The 22,394-nt window shown below is 41.0% G+C and overlaps 1 protein-coding gene across 1 annotated transcript in view; it reads left to right on the top strand.

Moving 5' to 3' along the window:
- Positions 1–6,263, top strand: part of LOC122805820 (extracellular calcium-sensing receptor-like) — a gene marked incomplete at its 3' end in the record, with an annotated part of 75,338 nt that extends 69,075 nt beyond the window's left edge. Inside the window, exons 5-6 of the mRNA XM_044076081.1 lie at positions 72–955; positions 6,252–6,263. Of these exons, the coding sequence (XP_043932016.1) occupies positions 72–955; positions 6,252–6,263 (896 nt within the window). The remainder of the gene's footprint in view (positions 1–71; positions 956–6,251) is intronic.
- Positions 6,264–22,394: the final 16,131 nt, after the last annotated feature.

A 22,394-nucleotide genomic window follows, 5' to 3' on the forward strand; every position in this document is an offset into this window, starting at 1 on the left:
GAAATATATAATATGATAATTATTTGAAATTCAACTAGCCTTAATTGACTTGTGATTATTTTTTCCCCAAGGTGCTGTGAGCTGCCTGAAATGCACTGAGGATTTCTGGTCCAATGACAAACGAGATACGTGCATTCCAAAAATCCTAGAATACCTGTCCTACGAAGACCCTATTGGAGCATCATTACTTTTTTCTTCAAGTACTCTGAGTGTGTTGACAGTTTCCATTCTCTGCATTTTCATTAAGTTCAAGGACACTCCAATTGTGAAGGCAAATAACCGTGAGCTCAGCTACTTTCTGTTATTGGCCCTTGCACTTTGCTTCTTGTGTTCCCTGCTGTTTATTGGTCATCCCATGAAACTGAACTGCATGTTTCGTCAAGTGGTGTTTGGCCTGACATTTTCCCTTTGTGTGTCCTGCATTTTAGCCAAAACTGTTACTGTGGTGATCGCCTTTAGTGCCACAAAGCCAGGCAGCAGACTGAGGAACTGGGTAGGATCCAGAGTATCGATTCCTATTGTCATCACTGGATCACTGGTTCAGGTCATCATATGTTTTGTTTGGTTGTCTATATCTTCTCCATTCCCAGAATTCAACAAGACCTCAGAAGATGGAAAAATAATCATTGGGTGTAATGAAGGTTCAGCATTTGCTTTTTGGACAATGCTGGGGTACTTGGGCTTGTTAGCTGTTGTTTCCTTTGTGGTTGCCTTCCTGGCCAGAAACTTACCTGGTAGCTTCAATGAGGCCAAGTACATAACCTTTAGCATGCTTATGTTTGTCAGTGTGTGGCTGTCATTTATCCCTGCATACTTGAGCACCAGGGGGAAGTACATGGTGGCTGTGGAGATTTTTGCCATCTTGGCTTCTAGTGCTGGAATGCTGAGCTGCATATTCTTTCCTAAGTGTTACATTATAATACTGAAACCAGAACTGAACACCAGGAGCTTTATGGTAGGGAAAACTGACACAAAACCATAGTAAACAATAATTGAAAAGCATACTGAGGTATTTATAATAATTTGAAGGTACTTGCAGTTTATCACTAAACCCTTTTCATAGAAGGTACCAGTTGAAATGAAAATGCGGTCCTGTGGTAATTTATTTTAACAAGTCTTTTGAAACTATCTTCAATGATCCCACTCTGTGAGAATGGAATTTTTAGGATAATTGCACATTTTTGGAATATGGTGTCACAATCAGTATACCTCCTCTAAATTATGACATATCTAACCTGCAAAGTGAGACACAGTATGTTTCCTGTATTACAAACCATAGTTGTTACAGCTAACTGAAAACATTTCTAGTCAGCAACAGTTTCCTGTAATCTCTAAAAGGAGTTTTACTGACCATGCAACAATAAATATGTTTTTTGACCGAACATGTATTTGTTCTGAGATAAGTACAGAAGAAGCCTTTTTTGTTATTCATTTCACAATAGTGTTTAATTTAGTAATTTAAAGTATAATTTTATCTGTGGGGCACGTGCTCCCACAGACAATCATAAATAATATAAAAAAATAAACTAATTAGACTAAACCCTAAGCAGCTGAGCTTCATCAAAGGAAGATACTGCCTATTAAATCTGATTAACTTCTTTGAGAGACACACATGCTGTTGACAGTGGTCATGCTTTTCACACAGTTTATCTTGATCTAGTTAAAACATTTGACACAATAACCAGTACAGCCTTGCAAGTAAACAGAGACTTTAAATACAGATCTTTAGGTGGTAAGATGGGCGGAAAACTGGCTAAAAGACAGAACCCACACAGATTCTGTGGCAGTTGCCTCATCTGAAAGTATGAAAGTAAGTAGCGGAATCCCGCAGACCTCTGTTTTGGGACACCATCATATCAACATTTTTTTATAATTCCAAACTGGGAATCAAGACTTCTAGTTAATCTGGTGATGACTGCATACTGAGTGATATTGCCAAGGCCCCCCCCCCTCCAACATCTGCATCCCTCAGAAAGAACTTACCATTGTTAATGCCTGTTGTACTGAAATTGGGCTCAAATTAAATTTGAAAAAGTATAGTATTGTTTTCCTTGGCAAAAAAAGTTTGCCACAAATGAAAATACAGTCAAGGACCTGGGTATATGAGTTGGCAGTTCCTTGTACTTTGATCATCATATAGCAACAGCAGTGAGAAAACCCTTCTAATTAGCACAATTAATAGCCAAGGGTATATCATCCAGATCTGAAAATATCATCATTCTCTCATTCGGTAATGATTAGACAAATTCTAGAGTACATTGCCCCCTTCATGATGTACCTTACTCAACATATCAAACAAATAGAGAATCCCCAGGGTTCCTAACTAGAATATCTTAGGCTTAAAGACACTGAGATACTAAAAGACCAAGATAGACTAGAAATGTTACCCCTTTACTCAGTATCTTATAGACTTGTGAAGGGCAATTTGTACCTTGCAGGAATAATGACCCTGTTGTCCTTGATTTTCTATATTTCCGATAGCCTACAAGCTGAGCAAATACTAGAACCAGGGACATAAATCTTCACCAACACATAAACACAATATGATGGAGACATAAATTCATTACAGAGCGCCTCCCTCTTCTCTGGAATAGGCTGGTACTGCAACCTAAGCAGTGATTTACACTATCATTCCTCAAACAGAACCCAGATTACTTGATGTATACCTTCAGATTTACCCCAGAATTAATTGGCCTATCAGTGTTTGAGGAAGGGGTTACAACCTAAAGATGAGTACAGACTAGGTATTTATGTACAAGAGACTGAATTGCCTTGAAACCCCTGTGAATCCCACTACACATACTGTACACATACCTACTACTTTAAATTAAATTACTAATTTCAAGAACACTGCAACTGAGAAATATGATTTGAAGAAATTGCAAAATGAGAGTGCTGACTTACTTTGTGGAAAAATCTCTGTTTCTAAAGTGCTGGGTGATTGAATGTCCTTTGAGTGTGTATGTATTCCTTTCCACCAAGAGGAAAAGGGGCTGTTTTTCTATCTTTTCAGTAAACATGTTTTCTGTTTAGATAAAGCTTGATTATATATTTTGCCACAAATTTCTGTCAAAATATGATCAAGATTTTGTGTTCTATCATATACTTTCCCATGAACGTATATGATAGAGCAAGGAATCCTCTCACTCCAGCTAAAAGCAAAGAAAACTCCAACCAGCAATCATCCAAAAATAGACTGCAGCCCCAGGTTTAACTCCAGGAACCTTGTTGTTGCCACTTGTGTAGTAGCCACTGAGCACCTGATTGCTTTGGGTCCCCCTCCCCCCATTTGTGTGAGCAAGGAATCCTCTCACTCCAGCTAAAAGCAAAGAAAACTCTAACCAGCAATCATCCAAAAATAGACTGCAGCCCCAGGTTTAACTCCAGGAACCTTGTTATTTCCACTTTGGTAGTAGCCACTGAGTACCTGATCGCTTTGGACCCCCCTCCCACTTGTGTGAGCAAGGAATCCTCTCATTCCAGCTAAAAGCAAAAAAAACTCTAACCAGCAATCATCCAAAAATAAACTGCAGCCCCAGGTTTAACTCCAGGAACCTTGTTATTGCCACTTTTGTAGTAGCCACTGAGTACCTGATCGCTTTGGGTCCCCCTCCCACTTGTGTGAGCAAGGAATCCTCTCACTCCAGCTAAAAGCAAAAAAAAACTCTAACCAGCAATCATCCAAAAATAGACTGCAGCCCTAGGTTTAACTCCAGGAACCTTGTTGTTGCCACTTGTGTAGTAGCCACTGAGCACCTGATTGCTTTGGGTCCCCTCCCACTTGTGTGAGCAAGGAATCCTCTCACTCCAGCTAAAAGCAAAGAAAACTCTAACCAGCAATCATCCAAAAATAGACTGCAGCCCCAGGTTTAACTCCAGGAACCTTGTTGTTGCCACTTGTGTAGTAGCCAGTGAGCACCTGATCGCTTTGGACCTCCCCCCACTTGTGTGAGCAAGGAATCCTCTCACTCCAGCTAAAAGCAAAGAAAACTCTAACCAGCAATCATCCAAAAATAGACTGCAGCCCCAGGTTTAACTCCAGGAACCTTGTTGTTGCCACTTGTATAGTAGCCACTGAGCACCTGATCGCTTTGGGTCCCCTCCCACTTGTTTGAGCAAGGAATCCTCTCATTCCAGCTAAAAGCAAAGAAAACTCTAACCAGCAATCATCCAAAAATAGACTTCAGCCCCAGGTTTAACTCCAGGAACCTTTTTGTTGCCACTTGTGTAGTAGCCACTGAGCACCTGATCGCTTTTGGTCCCCCCCCTCACTTGTGTGAGCAAGGAATCTTCTCACTCCAGCTAAAAGCAAAGGAAACTCTAACCAGCAGTCATCCAAAAATAGACTGCAGCCCCAGGTTTAACTCCATGAACCTTGTTGTTTTCAATTGTGTAGTGTAGGTGTCAGCTTTTGTGACTACTGTTATGCCTTGTTAAAATCTGTTACAGTCAGCTAGAGTGCATACCTCAGGGGCAACAGCTGCAAACCTTCTTCCTCTTAGCCAACTCCCACCCCTTTCATCCATTTCACTGTTGATATTTTTTTATGTTAAGGTATTGATTGTTTTTTTACAGCTGCTGTGGGTGCAGCCCTGCTCCGTTCGCCCTTGCTATGCTCAGGCTCACTTCCCTCACCACCCGCCCCCATATAATTTCCTTTATACCTAACCACCTGTTTCCTCCTACACACACACTTCTCCCCTTCCTGTTCCTCACAAACACTCTAGCCTACTTCCTGCCTCCAACATAGAATCCTTACCTCCTCCATCGCCTCTCTATACACACCACCCTATAACCACTAACTATTACCTATAATTAATATTTGAAACTGCAGTAAATATGCATATCTGAATGTAGTACAAATAAATTGGCAATACAAAATTATCATTCACCTTATCCATAGTCAAGAGCATCATTACATATAAAATAGCAAGTATCCCCCCGTATTTACTAACTCACTATCTCTGCTACCCTCTCTTAACTAGAGGATACCAATTACCTGACCAATACTTATTGCCCATACTGCAGCGCCCTAACACATAAAATGATAGCTCTTGCACTGGCCATACTCTTCATCACTTTTCTGTAGCCGTATACTCAGCATTACCTGATGCTTATATAGCTCCTAAGTCCCTAACATCACTTCAGCTTGTAGCTACAGACAACTCCCATTAGCAAGTCTTACACTCTCATCCACCTATCACTTCAAGTCTCTTACCCCTCTTAACAACAAACTCCTACATACACCTAATACTGCACCTTTAATACACCGATCTCACTCATTCATAGATAGTACTCTTGCATATAACACATTCCTTCTGAAACTAGATAACATGGGGTTACAGATATCTAACCCAACTATTAAAAACATCATTCTACCATTAATAATCTTCACCTACTCCTACTTTCCATCCTGTCCTCCTACCACACTCAGCTTCATAACCACACCCCATCCCCTTGGCAAACTGATTCCACAGCCAACACCACCAAACTAAAAAACTTCCCTATATCGCCATGTGACCTTACCCCCCCACCCTTCTCTTACTCATGCATTAAACTGAAAATCAAAATGAACCCCCTCTCTTCTCAAAGACAAACTAAAATAATTCACAAATTGACCAAACTCTTATCTACACCTACTCCATAAACTCACTTGCAGTGGTGATATACATCCCAATCCAGGACCCAAAACATCAATCAGCCCAAACTACACCAGAGACCTACCTCAGCTCTCCTCTTCTTAAACATTAATGTAAGAAGTATACTTAACATAATTCATGACCTTCATGCCCTACTAGCTCTATACAAACCAGATATCGCTGTGTTAACTGAAACATGGCTCAAACCACATAGGTTCATAGGTTCATAGGTTGGTACTAGGCTATCAGCCCTAGGGCCTATACAAGCCTAGCCATAACAATTCCCTGGCTATTTCTTCCCACATTATTTACTTTCCTGGACCCCTGTCTAGCAGGGCGACTGACGTGATCCCTGGGGTGAATTTCCTTTCTCCCATCCAATCGTCAAGGTTCCTCTTGAAGAGGTCCAAAGAGGCACTCTGCTTGACATGTATGGGCAATCTATTCCAGAGTCTGGGGAGTCTCTGGGTCAGGAACCTATCCCTCCAGCATGTTTTGTTTATTGTGATGACAAGGTTTAGATCCCTGGAGCGTGTAGCTCTGAGGGATTGGGATTTCTTTAAGTGTAGCATGTCCAACAGCTCTGGGTTTGACATGGCTTTGTATGTTAAGCAGAGATCGCCTCTGAGTAGGCGATGCGACAGAGTATAGCTGGAGTTTCTTAAGGCGATCAGCGTAGGGCATCTGCTTTAGGCCTGTGATTCTTTTAGTGAGGTATTTCTGAGGCCTTTCCAGTTGTTGCAGATGTCTTGAGAGGTACATACCAAATGGGGCGTTGTATTCTATAATGGGTCTAATGAGGGATGAGTACAGTGGGACAATGACCTCCTTTTTCTGGATGAAAAGCCCTTCGTGATGAGGTGTGCCACATAGAAGGATTTCCTGACTGTTGTGGCGATGTGGTTATCGAAGGTGAGACCACTGTCCACCTGTGTCCCTAAGTCTCTTATCACACTTTCTGTGTTTAGTGTACTGCCACCTATATGGTAATTCATGGATACATGTTTTTTCCCAAAGGGATAACAATACATTTCTTGGCATTGAGCTTGAGCCCATGGCTCTGGCACCAAGCATCTGTTTCTGTAAGGCCCTTTTGTAGAGTATCCACATCATTTGGGGATTCAATAATGGCTCCCAGTTTGCAGTCATCTGCAAACTTTGTTAGCCAGAGTCCTTTAGTGTTGACCTGTACTTCAGAGAAGTAGATGCCAAACAAGAGCGGCCCCAGGACTGAACCCTGAGGTACTCCACTTGTCACTTGTCTGGAGCTGGATTTGGAGTCGGCTACTTTTACAGTGTGGGTTCTATCAGTAAGCCATTTAGCAACCCATTGGGTGACATAGGGATTAATACCCAACTTAGTAAGTTTATCTATGATTCCAGAGTGGGGATGGTGTCAAAGGCCTTGACAAGGTCTAGATAGGCTGTGTGGACCACCTTACCCTTGTCCATGGCTCTGGAGACTGATTCAAAGAAGTCAATCAGGTTCAGGAGACAAGATCGGCCCTTCACAAACCCAAACTGGGTGGGGTCCAGTGTTTGAAGGTTGCCAATGTCTTTGTTTATAAGTTCCATGATAATACGCTCCATGGCCTTGCAGATAAGGCTTGTCAGACTGATGGGACGGTAGTTTCCGGGATCCAAGGTGGATCCCCCCTTGTGGATTGGGATAACTGTAGCTCTGCACCACTCAGTGGGCACGAAACCTGAGGTGAGGCTATGATTAAACATGACACTTAGGTGAGGTGCCAGTTCATATTGTAGTTCATGTAGTACACAGCCTGGGATGTCATCTGGTCCCATGGATGCTGTATTCTTGGCATTAGAGAGTGCGTTTTGTACCTGTGTGGCCATTATTACTGGAATTTGGCAATCTTGCGGTATTGAGATGGGCCATTTAGGGGTGAGAGGGGTGAAGTTGGCACTGAATCGATCTGCCAGGATATTGGCAATATCCTTTGGATCAGTATATTTATTGCCATTCTGTTTTAGCTCAGAGCAGATCTGAGCATTGCCATTTAGATTCTTGACATAGTTATAGAATGCTTTGTGGTTGTCTTTGGAATCTTTGGCAATTTTATTTTCATAACTAGCTTTGGAGGATTTTATGAGGCATCTCAGTTTCTTACTGAGGCTAGTAAGGGAGTTTTTGCATCCTGGGATTTTCCTCTTTTCTGCAAAAGTTTCTTCCTTTTGTTGTAAAGTTTGTTTATGGCAGGGGACCACCAGATTGGCTTCCTTTTTTTGGATGAGAGCATTTTGGTTCTATTTGGGATGGCACGATTCATGCATGAGTGGATGTGCTCGTACAGTGCCTTAGTGTAGGATTCAGCAGTTGAACTTTCAGTTCCGTCTGCATGGGTGTCATGAAGTTTGTCACTTCTGACTTGAGTAGCATGAAGTTGGCTTTGGAGAAGTTTTTATGGTGGTTTCTTTACTGGGGGTGGGGTGGGAGGTGGATGTTAAGGGTGATTAGCTTATGGTCAGACCTGACTAACGAAGGGGTGACCATAGGTATGGAGCATTGATTTGCCATGTTGGTAATGACCAGGTCTAGGATATTGGAGCCCTGGTGGGACTATGGATTAGTTGATCCAGGGTGTTGGAATTTATGAATTCCAAGAACCGTTGTGCAAAGGTATTGGGACATGAGTAGTTTTCCCAGCTAATGGCAGGGTAGTTAAAATCACCCAGTATTAGGGTGTTTGGTTCTATCTTAACATTTTCCAGTATGTTTAAAAGGTGTAGTGAGAATCTTGGGGTATGGTGGGGATCTGTAGCAAGCTACAATTTGGATTGCAGTCTTACCTAGTGTTAGCTGCACTTGGAGAATTTCAGACACATTGTGTTGGCCAACTAGCCTGGTGGTGTGAATATCCTTGGTGAATATTGACACTCCTCCACCTTTAGTGTTTAGGTCCTGGTTTGGTGGCCGAAAAGTGTGGTAAGAGTTGTAGCCTGGTATTGCAGGGGTGCTCTCTGGAGCCTTGAACCAGGTCTCAGTTACTGCACAGATATCGATGTTCTCCATTTTTAGGAGTGCCTTGAGAGAGTGCATTTTGAGGTTTAGACTTCTAGCATTGAGTAGCATTACCTTCAGAGAGATTACTGCCTTGGGTTACAACATTATCCGAAGAGACAGATCAGAGAAAAAGGGCGGAGGTGTTGCAATATTATTCAAAAATCATCTTGCTTAAGAATAACTAGATTGCAATACCCACAAATTCAAAGATGTAGAACTAATCCTTGCCAAATTAAAAATAAGTTCCAACAAACATATAATTATTGCAGGTGGCTATATACCACCAGGCAATAACATCACTGTAATGGAAAGCCTGCTTAATTGGACCTCCGACTCCATTCCACATGAAACCATACTATTAGGAGACTTCAATATTGACTGGCTTCACTGCTCCAGCCATAACCCATTTTCCTTCATAAACCTCCACAAGTTTACCCAAACTATAACCACCCCCACTCGAATTGACAAAACTTCCAAATGCCACTCCATCTTAGACTGGATCCTGGTATCTAATCCCACTCTTGCATAGCAATCTGGTTGTCTTCCAGATACCCTAAGTGACCATCATCCAACCTACCTAATTAGGAACAGATCCCAAACCATCAACCAACCTATCCTCAGAGTAGTTAGAAACAAAAAAACCTTTATAGCTACTGATCTCATCAATACTCTAAAAAGCTGTAACTGGACCCCCCTCCCCCCTAAAACATCTACCTCTAGACGATGTCATTGAGTACTTTAACACAACCTCCATAAAAAAATCATAAACCATCATGTACCCCCTAGAACCATTAGAATAAAAACTAACTATGCCCCATGGCTAAGAAAAGATACTAAAACTATAATAAAAGAAAGGGACAAGGCCTGGATTCAGTATCAGAAAAACAAAACCACGACCTTGAGACAAAACTATGTAGAGCTCCGTAACAAAGCCAAAAAACAAATCAAACTAGACAAATCCAGCTACTATACAAGCATGCAAGAAAAATATGCTCACAACCCACAAAAATTCTGGGCCTCAATAAATGGTATACTGCATCCAGGAAAGTCCACGACTCCAACCCCTGTGCTTCCAAATAACCATGAAAACATTCCTACTCAGTTTAACAAATTCTTTACTGAAACAGTCCAGACCCTTGCCAATGCCCAAAATAGTACTAGCAGCCCACACCAATAACTACCTCAACCCACCCAAATATACAAAACAATAGCCCCAATTTTCACCTCCACTCTGTATCCACCAAATCAATATCTAAACTCCTTGGTAAACTTAAACCAACCACTCTTGCAGCTGATAAGCTGCCAGCAAACTTCCTTCATATCTCAGCTGAAGCTATAGCCTATCCTGTCTCTATTCTCATGAACAGATCTCTCACAGAATGCAAAGTCTCCACCTCATGGAAAACATCATATATAATTCCACTGCACAAAGGAGGCAACTCCTTAGAGCGCACCAACTATCACCCAATAGCAATCCTATCACCTTTATCCAAAATATTAGAAGAGTTGTTCATACTCAACTAATACAGTACCTCCAGAATAACAACCTACTCTCCATATCCCAGCATGGCTTTAGACCTTCCCATAGCACCACAATAGCACTACTATCATTCACCAACATAGTTCACCACCACAGAGACAAGGGTATATTTGTTTCTTCCATATTCTTAGACCTATCAAAAGCCTTTGACATGGTAAACCACAGTCTGCTTCTTAATACCCTATCCACCCTAAGTACAAGTCCCTCCTTTATATCATGGTTCAACAGCTACTTATCTGCCTGTCAGCAAGCAGTCCTATGGCAGGACCAATTGTCCTCCCTGTTACCAGTAACCATAGGAGTCCCTCAAGGATCCATCCTTGGCCCATTGCTGTTCTCTCTATTTACAAATCAGATCTCTTCATCCTCTCCCACTGCCTCAATAGTACAATATGCAGATGACACTACCCTCATATGTGCTGCCCCTACCCTTAGTGAACTGCAAACCCTTACCCAAAATAACTTCACCCTAGCCGAAACTTGGTTCATAACATCAAACTTCTTCTTAATCCCCCCAAAAAAACTAATTATTTTCAGTCCTTGCAGAGCTCCTTCTCTAAATAATAATTTCACCATTAGCTTCAAAGAAAACATTCAAATCAGTCCAACCACACACACTAAACTGCTAGGCGTAGAAATAAACAATAACTTGAGGTTCGATATCCACATAGCACAAACCATTAAGAAAGTTAATAAAAAACTTGGTCTCCTCAACAGGAACAAACAGTGTATGACAAAACGCACCAAAGTAACCATTGCAAGGACTCATCTTCTATCCATCCTCCTCTATGCCTCTCCCATCTTGACCAATCTCCGCCAAACTGATCTAAATAAAATGGAATCTTGCTACAACAAGATTGCCAGGTTTGCTACTGAAGCCTCATATAGGTCCCACCACTGTCTATCCCTTAAGCAACTCAACTAGCTTGAGTTGCCTCATATACTTCTACTCAATCAACTCTCTATAGCGCACAAACTCTACTACCTTCCTGAGATAACTCCAGTACTTCAGTACCTAATTCAGCCCCACAATCCCTCTAGACCCTTAAGATCTAGTAACCAGAACCTCATAACTGTCATCAAACATAAAAACGAAGCTGGTAAGTCCCTCTTTGCCAACACCATTGCCAAAACCTGGAACACACTACCAAGCCAAATAACTTCTACCACCTCCTTTAGTCAATTCAAAAAACTCCTGAAAACCCACTATCTAAGTAACTGGCTATGCTCATGCCACTCACCAGGCTAATCCATACCAAGAGAATTTGTCAGGGTACAACTATGTGTAAACAGTTTTTCCCCTGAAAGCTTCCAAACCCGTATACATTTACCTTACAAAACTTATCTTTAAAATAAAAAATGTACCTCTGATTGTCTACTGTAAGAAATGTTAATCACTAGCATGATGTCCTGTTGTGTGTATATATGCTATATGTATGTTTGTTAATCCCCAGCATGTTGTCCCGATGTGTATATACACCATATGTATGTATGTTCTACTTTTTACTCTCATGTAATGTATTGTATGTGGAGCTTTTCTCCCCGGGCCTCCGCTGAAAATGGACCTGTGTCCAGTCGGACTTTCCCGGTAAACAAATGTAAAATAAACAAATTAAAAATAAAAATAAATAAATAAAATGAACTGTTTGACTACAGACCAAATAATGCCCAATTTTAAAGGAATCAGATACTGTAAGTAAGAACTGAAGGGAACACCTCTCCAATGTCACTATATCTACTAGAAATAGTATGTTTTGTGTAGATGAGAAAGGTTGCACTTCCCCTAGTCAGCAGTTACTTGCAATGATAAATAGGATATCCAAATAATTCAAGTTTCATAAACATGGGATTAAAAGAGGTGGGATAAGATATACTTTAAAAAATACAGTATTGTTGCAAACTAATATAAATAAATGGCATATACAATTATTTTCTGCTTTTTTCATTTACAAATGAGTTGCAATGAGTAGATTATGAAAAGATAAATGAAATTATTTCATTATGCATGGTTAATATACACACATAACTCACAGGGTGTCACTAAACTATATCCACTCCCTTTTTAACACATCTTACCCCTAACACCAATTTTTACTACCAACTGAAACTTGAAAAATCTCTTGCACTAACTCATCCCACACATACTCCCTTTAATCCTCCCAGTCTCTTCCCCTACACAACCTTCATCACATCCACCTCCTAAACAACCACCCATTCTTCTATTCAGATGTTGTACATAATGCCAAAAACATTTCTTCAAAAATATACCCCTCCATATTCTCTTTCTATTCCACCATTTAATATATAAGACTCTCATGTTTCCATACTGCGCACCATATATAACTAATACTGCCTATCAATATATCTCCATACTCCAGACTCTCCTCTCTTTCCTGCTCACGTACCATGTGGCACATTGAGCAATGAGCACCTTTCAGCGCTTGTTGTTGCTGTAGCAGTTATGGGTTTTACAGTCTTAGGTTGCTAGCCCAAGGCCCAACCCTCCTCAGAGGGTGCATCATACACACTCACATGCGCACAATCAGACCTAGGGCCAATTTAGAGTGTCCAATCCACCTACTGCATGTCCATGGAGAGTAGGAGGAAACTGGAGCAGCCCCACAAGGAAAGCACTGCACCGTCCATACTCCACATTATATATGAGTAATATATATATATATATATATATATATATATATATATATATATATATATATCATGGTGAACCCTGTATTCCCTTATTTTATGCCCTCCCCAAAGTTCATAAAAATATGGAGAACCTATTGGGGAGACCAATTGTATCTCAGGTGTGGGGTCCCACAGAAAGGGCAGAGGAGATTTTGGATAAAATACTACAATCTTATGTGATGCACCTTCCCTCACACATTAAGGATACATAGCATTTCCTTAAGGAAATTAAATGTATCAAGTGGTGGAAAGGGTATTTTTTTTGCAACAGTTGATGTTAGTAGTTTGTATACTACTACTGAACACAGATATAGACTAGAGGCCATTGAATGTTATTTACTGAATGTTAAAGGAGTACAGAGTATTTTAAAAATAGCTAGCATTATTTTGAATAATAATTGTTTTTCTTTTGATGGATCTTTTATATAGACAACTTAAAGGTATGGCTATGGGGGCTAAGTTTGTTCCCAGCTATGCTAATTTGTTTAAGGGACGATTTGAGGAAATTTTTTTGTATAGTGATTTTTATACTGTCAGTAATGTGGTGTTTTATAAATGCTACATTGATGATTTATTGTTTATAGCTCAGGGCTCACAGGAACAGTTTGTTGGTTTTATGCAGGCTATACAGACGAATACGTTTGGTTTATCTTTTACTTATAACATGCATGATAATGCCATTTATTATTTGCATGTTGGGTTGTATATTGTTAAAGATACAATACATTCGACATTAAACAAAACTTCTGTTAATTCTATTTTATGCATCTAGTGCACACCCTGGACATTTGATAAGATCTCTCCCCTGTGGTCATTTCTTTAGGGCTAGAACTTTATGTTCGGATGATATTCATTTTCAGACAGTAGCTGTGGATATAGCTGATAGATTACTATCTAGGGGTTATAATTACAATCTTCTCATTAGCACATGGCAGAAGGTTGTAGGTGGTGATAACCAATTTACTTGGAAATATAAATGTGGTGAAAAGGTGTTTGGAAATTATAAAGGGGAACAGGAAGATATATATATATTTTGTGACTCATGCTGCGTTTATTGAAGGTGTATCATGTATCTTGAGGAAACACTGGTATATTATTACATTGGATGTGATATATAAAAATTAAAGACTGAATATTTCATAAAGAAATTCACCTAGCACAGCAAGTAGACACATATATGAGTAGTGAGGTTTTGGAATCTCAGTGTAAGGGATGCAGTACTTGTAGTTACATGGATCAGGGAACTAAATACATCATTAATGGGAAGCTGTTTAAAGTTCATGGAGTATTTAATTATCAAAAATTGTGATTTATGGTTTACTTTGCCCCGGTAATAAGTTTTACATCGGTAAGACTATACATAAACTTAGATGAGGATAAATGAACACATATGAGATGTCAAAAATAATTCTCCTATCAGCCCTGTAGTGTTACATTTTTTTCAAATATCATAATAGTGATTTGGATTTATTGAAGTTTTTTATAATGTATGTGTTGACATGTTCTTACTTATACTTAGATCCTTCTGATATGTTACTACAGAAAGGCTTGTTTTTTTTCACTTATGATACTTTGTAATCAAAGAGCCTTAATAATGAATTACTTATAAAATATTTAATATAACAGCTTTGGAAGTATCTTGGAACCTCATTTCATAGAAGGTAGGATATGTATATTTTTGTATTCATCTGGCTTCTTCTTATTATTATTGTTGTTATAATTATTGTTACTCTATGAACTCATTTGTTTCAACTGAATTATTTTTGCTTTATGTTTTCATTTAAATTCATATGCATTCTGGTACATTCTATTATGCTATATAGTACTGTTCTAACTGATAAACTAGTTAAGTGCTTTACTGTGTTTAAAACTTTTGAACCTTGACGGTGTATGTCGAGGCGTTAGTTCATTTTTGGTTTTTAAACATTGCTTCTGGATTTTAATAAAAAGTGGCATTTTTTTGTGCCAAATGTTTTTCTAAATTTTGGAGTGTGGAAGACTTTATATTTGGCAACAATCATGAAAGTTGTGTTCATAATATATCCATACTTCACACTATATATAACTAATACTCCCCATCAATATATCTCCATACTCCACATTATATATATATATATATATATATATATATATATATATATATATATATATATATATATATATATATATATATATATATATATATATAACTAATACTCCCCATCAATATATCTCCATACTCCACATTATATATAACTAACACTCCTCATCAATATCCTCCCCATTTGTCATGTTGATATTACAGCACCATATTTTTATGTCACCAGTGATATATTGTATTACATTTGCTGTGCTTTTCTACACTCACCCCGGGATTCATGAAGCTTGCGCCAGGCGCAGGCATAGCGTAGGTGGTATAACGCCAAATATGGCCACCGAGCGATTCAGGTATGATCCAATTCCACGTGCACTACCAGCGTACGCCAGATCTGTGCAGCCCTCGGCTTAGGTATGCTAATCACCCCATGCGCAGTGCTGTATCATGCAAATGAAGGTACATAGCGATTCATGAAGTGGTGCAGGCATAGCGTAAGCCCACAGAAATGTAAACCAAAAAAAAATGGTTTACATTTTTCCAAACAGAACATCGGAGCTATGAAAGTGGACCAGACTCATGTATTACAAAGTTAACATATGCCAATGGCTAAATATACAGTCAATGGCATAAGAAAAGATGCACAACACCTAAAAAACAACATTTAATCTCATGTCCACAGTAACGCAAAGTACAACCGCAGGGCATGTGTGCGCAAACGGGAATACAAAGAAAATATATACAAATGTCATAAAAATCGCAATGTAATACAAATCATGATTTCACCATAATACTCAGTGGTATGCATGGTACAACACAACCAAGCTGCAAGGGTTGCTAAGGGTCTGTGACAGTGTTCGGTGCAGTAACTAGGAATTAGTAGTCAATTCCATGCAAATGAGGCATGTAATAGTGAATCACAAATGCCCTGCCGGACTAAGGATGTACCATACAGTGCAGTGCTACAACACCGAGGAGTGGTTTAGAGGTATACATGACATTAGCAGTGGGGTGTGCCACCGTAGCTGTAAGCACATTGGAGCATTGCAAATCCTGCCTGGCCGTTGCTAAGCAAAGCCGCAGGACAGGGGTGGGGATGTAGGTATAGCATCATTTAGCTGAGAGCACATATGGTGCCCGAAAGTGCACGTGTACGGGGATGAAAACGTGCCCGAAACCCGGTAAGTGTACGCACGCAGCACGCACCATAGCTCAAACAGGAAGGTTAGGGGAAGAAAATAAGGAAATGCTGCAGTAGAGTAATTGGAGTACAACTGAGCAATTCACACCTATTAACTCACAGTGGGCAATCGACGGCAGCTGGCAAGTCTGCTCGCAGAAACCCGCAAAACAGGATAGGGGAGGTGTTGGATTGCAAAGAAAAGAGAACTGTCATAGCAGAGCAAAGCAAACCTGCAGTAGACCAGCCATAGAATACATTACACAAGATAAGCCAGGTTTAGGAAAGTACAAATGAAAGCAGGCTGCTGGATGCATGCCAGAAAATGGGAGGTGAAACATTAAGAAATGTAAAGGGAAGGGCAAGAGGTAATCCACGGCAGCCAAATGTAATTCAACACCAAAGGCACCACAATAATAGTACCTGTCGTGAAACACATAAGATACCCTGTAGCTATGATCATACATACACACCCTATGACATCATCAGTGTTCACAGCACAATAGTATAAAGTGTGAAAGCACCTCACACACACCTGTGTATTCCCAAACACTGCACCATCGGTGTAAACAGATGGGGAACTTTTACAATGTACATGTTGGGAGCTGCCATAGCTGTAATTCATCACCATTTGTTAGAGACTGAAGGTGTTGTGGAGGATGATGCTGACAACCACTGCAGGCCCTGGAGGAGAAGAGTGTTCAGACCAAGGGTAACCTACCAGGGGCTACATGATCTGGAGATAGTAGAGTGTTACAGAGTGGACAGGGACATCTTACAGCAAATAGTTGAGCTGTGCCGGCCACGCCTGAGATCCAGAAACAACAGAGGGCAACCCATCCCAGTGGGCACAAAGGTATGTGTAAGCTTGCGAATACTAGCCACAGGTACCTTTCAAAGGCCAACAGGAGATATAATGGGAATCTCACAGGCATCAGCATCCAGGGTACTACACCATTTCCTGGATGCCATGTTACCACATGTCAATGAGCATATATACTTCCCCCGAACTCAGGAGGAGTTGGCCAACAATATGCATCTCTTCCACCATGTGGCACACTACCCGGAGGTACTGGGTGCGATAGATGCACATACATATCAAGTCACCATCTGGTGAGCATGGTAGGCACTACATAAACCACAAGGGATACCACTCCATCAACTGCCAGGTTGTGTGCAATGCCCAGGGCAGTATCATGGATGTGTGTGCTGGCAGCCCTGGAAGCTACCATGACTCCCACATCTGGCATGCCTCACAGCTGTATCAGGTATTTGTCAGGGGGGACATCCCACATGGCCACCTTGTGGGGGATGCTGGCTATGCACTGGAGCCATGGATGATGACTCCCATCAGAAATGCACACACACCCATGCAAGAACGCCATAATGAGGCACACGCACAAACCAGAATCATCATAGAGCGTGTGTTTGGGATGCTGAAATCATGGTTCCGTTGCTTTGACATATCTAGTGGAGCCTTGCAGTGCTCTCCAGGCACGTGTGCCCACATCTTCATAGTATGTGCCATGCTACATAATATGATCCTGCGGAAACAGCTGCAGCAGGGACATAATGGTGAAGGCCCTCACAGCCCACTGCAATTGCCAAGGCCACCACAGGCACAGAGGGATTCAGACCATAACACCCTGTGCCAGCCCCAGTAGGCAGACGGAGGCATGCCCAATATGCCTACACCTTGGCAAAGAGGGAACGTATAGCACATACTCTGACAGTGTAGGCCCCTGTGGACTAACACACCTCTCCACCTGCACACACAGTAAAATGGATGGCACACACACACATGACCACCTGTAAATTGTAATGTATAGGTTGCCTACTGTGTGAATCCTACATATGCAGCCCTCAACCATTGCACACACAACAGCTATTGGAACAAGTAATGTCAACACCTGAACAGTACACGCACCTATCAGCATATGTTAGTACTGTATGTATAGGTTCCTAGGTACATCGGTAGGTACACGCCCGATTGTCAGAGGCCATTCATCAATCGAGGCAAACAGTGTCTGCTGTCACCACCACATCGAGTAACCAACTGTCCCTCAGTGGAGCAGGGCCAATTGCGGGATCCATGTGTGTAATCACTGTTCCCCACACACTCTGCATGGATTCCCTGGTGTGTTAATGAGGGGCTCCATATAATGTAATCATGGATGTAGTGGCAAAGCATGGGGTGTACCCATGACAGGTATCTGTCACTCCAGCATGCTCCACCTATGGTTGTGTGAAGGTGTAGCACATTATAGTGTGTGGCTCACTGTGACATACATTCCCAATGCTGGAGCACATCCATTAAACATCACTTGGACATACCATTAATAGGTCTCATCCATATGTAAACTAACTGAGTTACCCATTTGATTGCAGTATGGAGTAACAGCCGTAGCACAGTCCACATACAAAATGCCATAACACTTGTACAAATCCCAAATGCCCAAGTGGTAAATGCACTGACTGTCGTGCATGTTCCCGGTTCCACGTCCTGCAAGGAACGTTACGTAATCCCGAAGGCAAGAATAATGAATGTTAGATGCAGGTCATCAGATCAGGTTTAGCACATGTTAGTGGGAATATGCGTTGCCCAGTGCTGGTAAGCATAGTTTAAACATGACTATACGGATATGTGCGAAACATGGCTAAGCTTCTCTAAATATCGCGCAGATCACGGTCATTGATGTCCAGAACAGGTGAAACTAGCATTATGCACCCCTGTACTAATAGTGCCTGCTCTGAAGGGTAAAACGACCACTGCCAGGAGTAGAACACGCAATCATGTACATAATCACCTAACACTAAGCTACCCAAGATGTACCAACGGCAGGTGTGTAATGTGACAGGTCCAATCTCTCTCATATATATATATATATATATATATATATATATATATATATATATATATATATATATATATATACATACACATATATATATAGAGATAGAAAGGGTGATAGAGAGATATATGTTGATATATACGGATTCACCTATATCTGCAAATATATAGATAGGTCAATGACATGTACACAACCATGGAGGTAGAAATAAATAGGATACTGCCAACTATGGAATGTGTCACATACCGACACGTGTAATCACGAGGCTTAAAGACCGAAAGAACACAGTACCGGAACACTGGAACCGCGTATAATATTATCACGATATTAAGGGACATTTAGTTATCACTGCCTGTGTTGCGGTCCATGTAGGTACTGTGCTCAACTGTGTTTGTGATTGCTGTAGTCTGTGTATGTCTGTGTTGAGGGTGCCATGTGTGTTTCCATGGGACTGTAATGTGTGTGTGTCTGTGTGTGTGTGTGTGTGTGTGTGTGTGTGTGTGTGTGTGTGTGTGTGTGTGTGTGTGTTTGCATCATGTGTCTGTTAGTGCTAACTCAGAGGTAGATCATTATGGTAGGTGTGGTTATAGCTGGCCGTAGGCATATGGTTACCACCTGTCCCACTTTAAGAGGGACAGCCCCTCCCTGGGCAGTTGTGTCCTGACAAAAATATTAAAAAGGGCAAATGTCCGAGATTGTAGGACATAATTATGTCCCATATATTATGTAATAGTTGCATTAAATAGTTATGCCTGTATCTACAAAACGTAAATGTTACAAGAAACATGATAAGTAGCTAAAGTGCTACAAGAATAAGTATGTATTCAGGATAAAAGTATGTTCTATCCTGTGTACTGACCGTGGGTATGTGTCGGCCTGTAAACACCGATGTGTGTCCAGCAAATGTCCCACTATGGTCATTTGAAAAGGTGGCAACCCATGCCAAAGAGGTTCAGTCACCAACACAACTGCAATGAGTGCAAATATCTGTGACAGAAATACACGAGACAGCTGTCATTTAGTAACATTCCTTTACATATTGCTGTATTTCCGGAGGTATGGAACTATCAACTTCACCTGCATACTATATAGAAACCAATTAACAATGGCTCAATGTATAAGCCCGTAACAAACATAGTTCAGTCTGCTAACTGATAGGTCTTCAATTAGGGAAGGAGCCCACACACATATATGGGATATGTAGAAATGCAGTCCCCACAAACTTGTATATGCTATGTACACCCACCTACATCTCCCCCACACCCGAAACAATTGCAATACAGACTGTAATAACATCACAAACATCCACTCACTTAATTACATCTGCAGAGGCATTAACATACCTTGTGAGAGACACATTTGTAAAGGCGCCATGTGAAATCATAGCTGTTGTATAATGGAACAGACAGCGATGTTACAGGTTTTGTTTACAATACTCCCTTATCAGACGGTTGAGATGATAGGTACACTCACATGTAGAACCACATACTCTAGCCGTCACACACAATCCACAGGGGACATGAATTAAAAATATCCGTGTCTCTACAAATAGCAGTTGCAATTCCTCACAACAAAACACATACAGGCCGTCTCCCCAAAGGTAGGGCAAAAGGGCAACGCCCAAGTGGAGAATTCAATTATACCCCACTGTTGCCGCGTAATTGGCAAATGGAGTAGCTGCACAGCTGATGTGCATGTAATAACTTACTCAAGAACACCAACTGGCGGCAGGAAACCACATGTTACAGGTATCGACGTATATAAGGATGACTTGCCATACATTCAAACCGTATGCTCATACCATAGAACCGTTTAAGCAGTAAAGGTGTAAGAGAAATATCTATGAAGATTCAGAACACTAACAAGGTATGTAGAACACTCAGTATGTTAGTGTATGTAGAGCCTGTTTTGTATTAATTAAAGTGTACGCAATGCATAAAGTGGGAAAAGGTATTATGTAGTGATGTCTTGTTGAGCATAGTAATGCTTGTAGAAATTGTGTCCTGCTGTGGGCCATAAGATAAACATCACATACACCACAAGAGATGTTACATGAGGGCTTTAAACAGAACAATTCCACACCACCCGCCATCAGTGGTAGGATATGTCCAACAAGTACGTGCCATAGCAGGGGATAGTATATGTTGATATACTGTCACAGTAGGCATGTGTATGGGCATATAACGACAATAACATGCCTAAGTTTGTCCTGCTGTGCAAGTATGCTTTGCATTATGGGATAATGTGTAAAATATGTGTAATGTACAGTATTGTAGGTCGATATGTCAGATATTCTACAAAGCATAACTGTTATATCATGCAAACAAAAGGTATCGTCAATTGGCATGTACAATACACAATAACAGGATACATATGGCTTTTAGTCACAGGACACTGTAACAGCATGATAGCTAATCAAAATGGAAGAGCTACTCAATTAACCATGCACAAAGGACATGTAATAGCTTCACAGGTTCATAGTGAGGTACTATGCTGTCTGGCAAGTCTATGTGTAAGCACAACTGCAGTGTTCACACTGGCGGCACCTCTCTAGGGTAGTGTCCTGTCTGTGAACAGCAGAGCCATGTGTTACCTGCACCTCTGGACAGCACAGCCACTGCAGTGATCCCTGATGTCAGTGTGACTGCCTACAGAGTCACCTATGACCGGTGTGTTGGGTATGTTATAACACCCTATTGGCTGTAGGTGATGAGCACACATGAGTCTGTGGGCTATAAGTAATTGTTGTTGTGTTTGGTGATGGGGGATGCCTCTGGTGCCTACACAGAGTATGGAGAGGTTCTGCAAATGTCATACTCATACTATGTGTGGCCTGTGGTGGTGGACATCCAGTGAGACTATGTGATGAGTGGGGTGTGTTGCAAATGTTAAACGTCCTCACATGAATGTCAGGTTCAGTCTGGGTTGGTGAGAGCATTACCCCCAGCATGGCTACATATGTGCATCTCCCACTGGCTGTAGTGTTGTATGTTGGGAGGTGAGCATTGACTGTGTACATGAGACAACTGCTCTATTGCCACATGTTTGCCATATTCATCATATAGACAGGCAATAGCACTGGTAAGTGACACTTGGACATGCCTGTATATTCAACCATGTCTCACAAGATATGTGAGTTACGTGTGTACAATAGCTGTTGTACTGTAAGCAAGCTGGAAATGTAAGGACAGATAGTGTACTTGTAAGAAATGAGTTGGAATGGGTGCTACAGTAATTAGTAGCTCATAAAGTGCTTACATGTTCTGAACAAGTGCTGAGCATGAATATGCAATACAGATAGGGTGCTGGATAATATCAACCCACAAGCGGAGACGACAGTCATAATTGGAGGCACTGCACTATTACCCTGCTGAGTATGGTTTGCAAGTCTATGAACCT

This window comes from Protopterus annectens, chromosome 7.part0, assembly GCF_019279795.1.
Source record: "Protopterus annectens isolate FY-2018-M chromosome 7.part0, PAN1.0, whole genome shotgun sequence".
NCBI classification, from domain to species: domain Eukaryota; kingdom Metazoa; phylum Chordata; order Ceratodontiformes; family Protopteridae; genus Protopterus; species Protopterus annectens.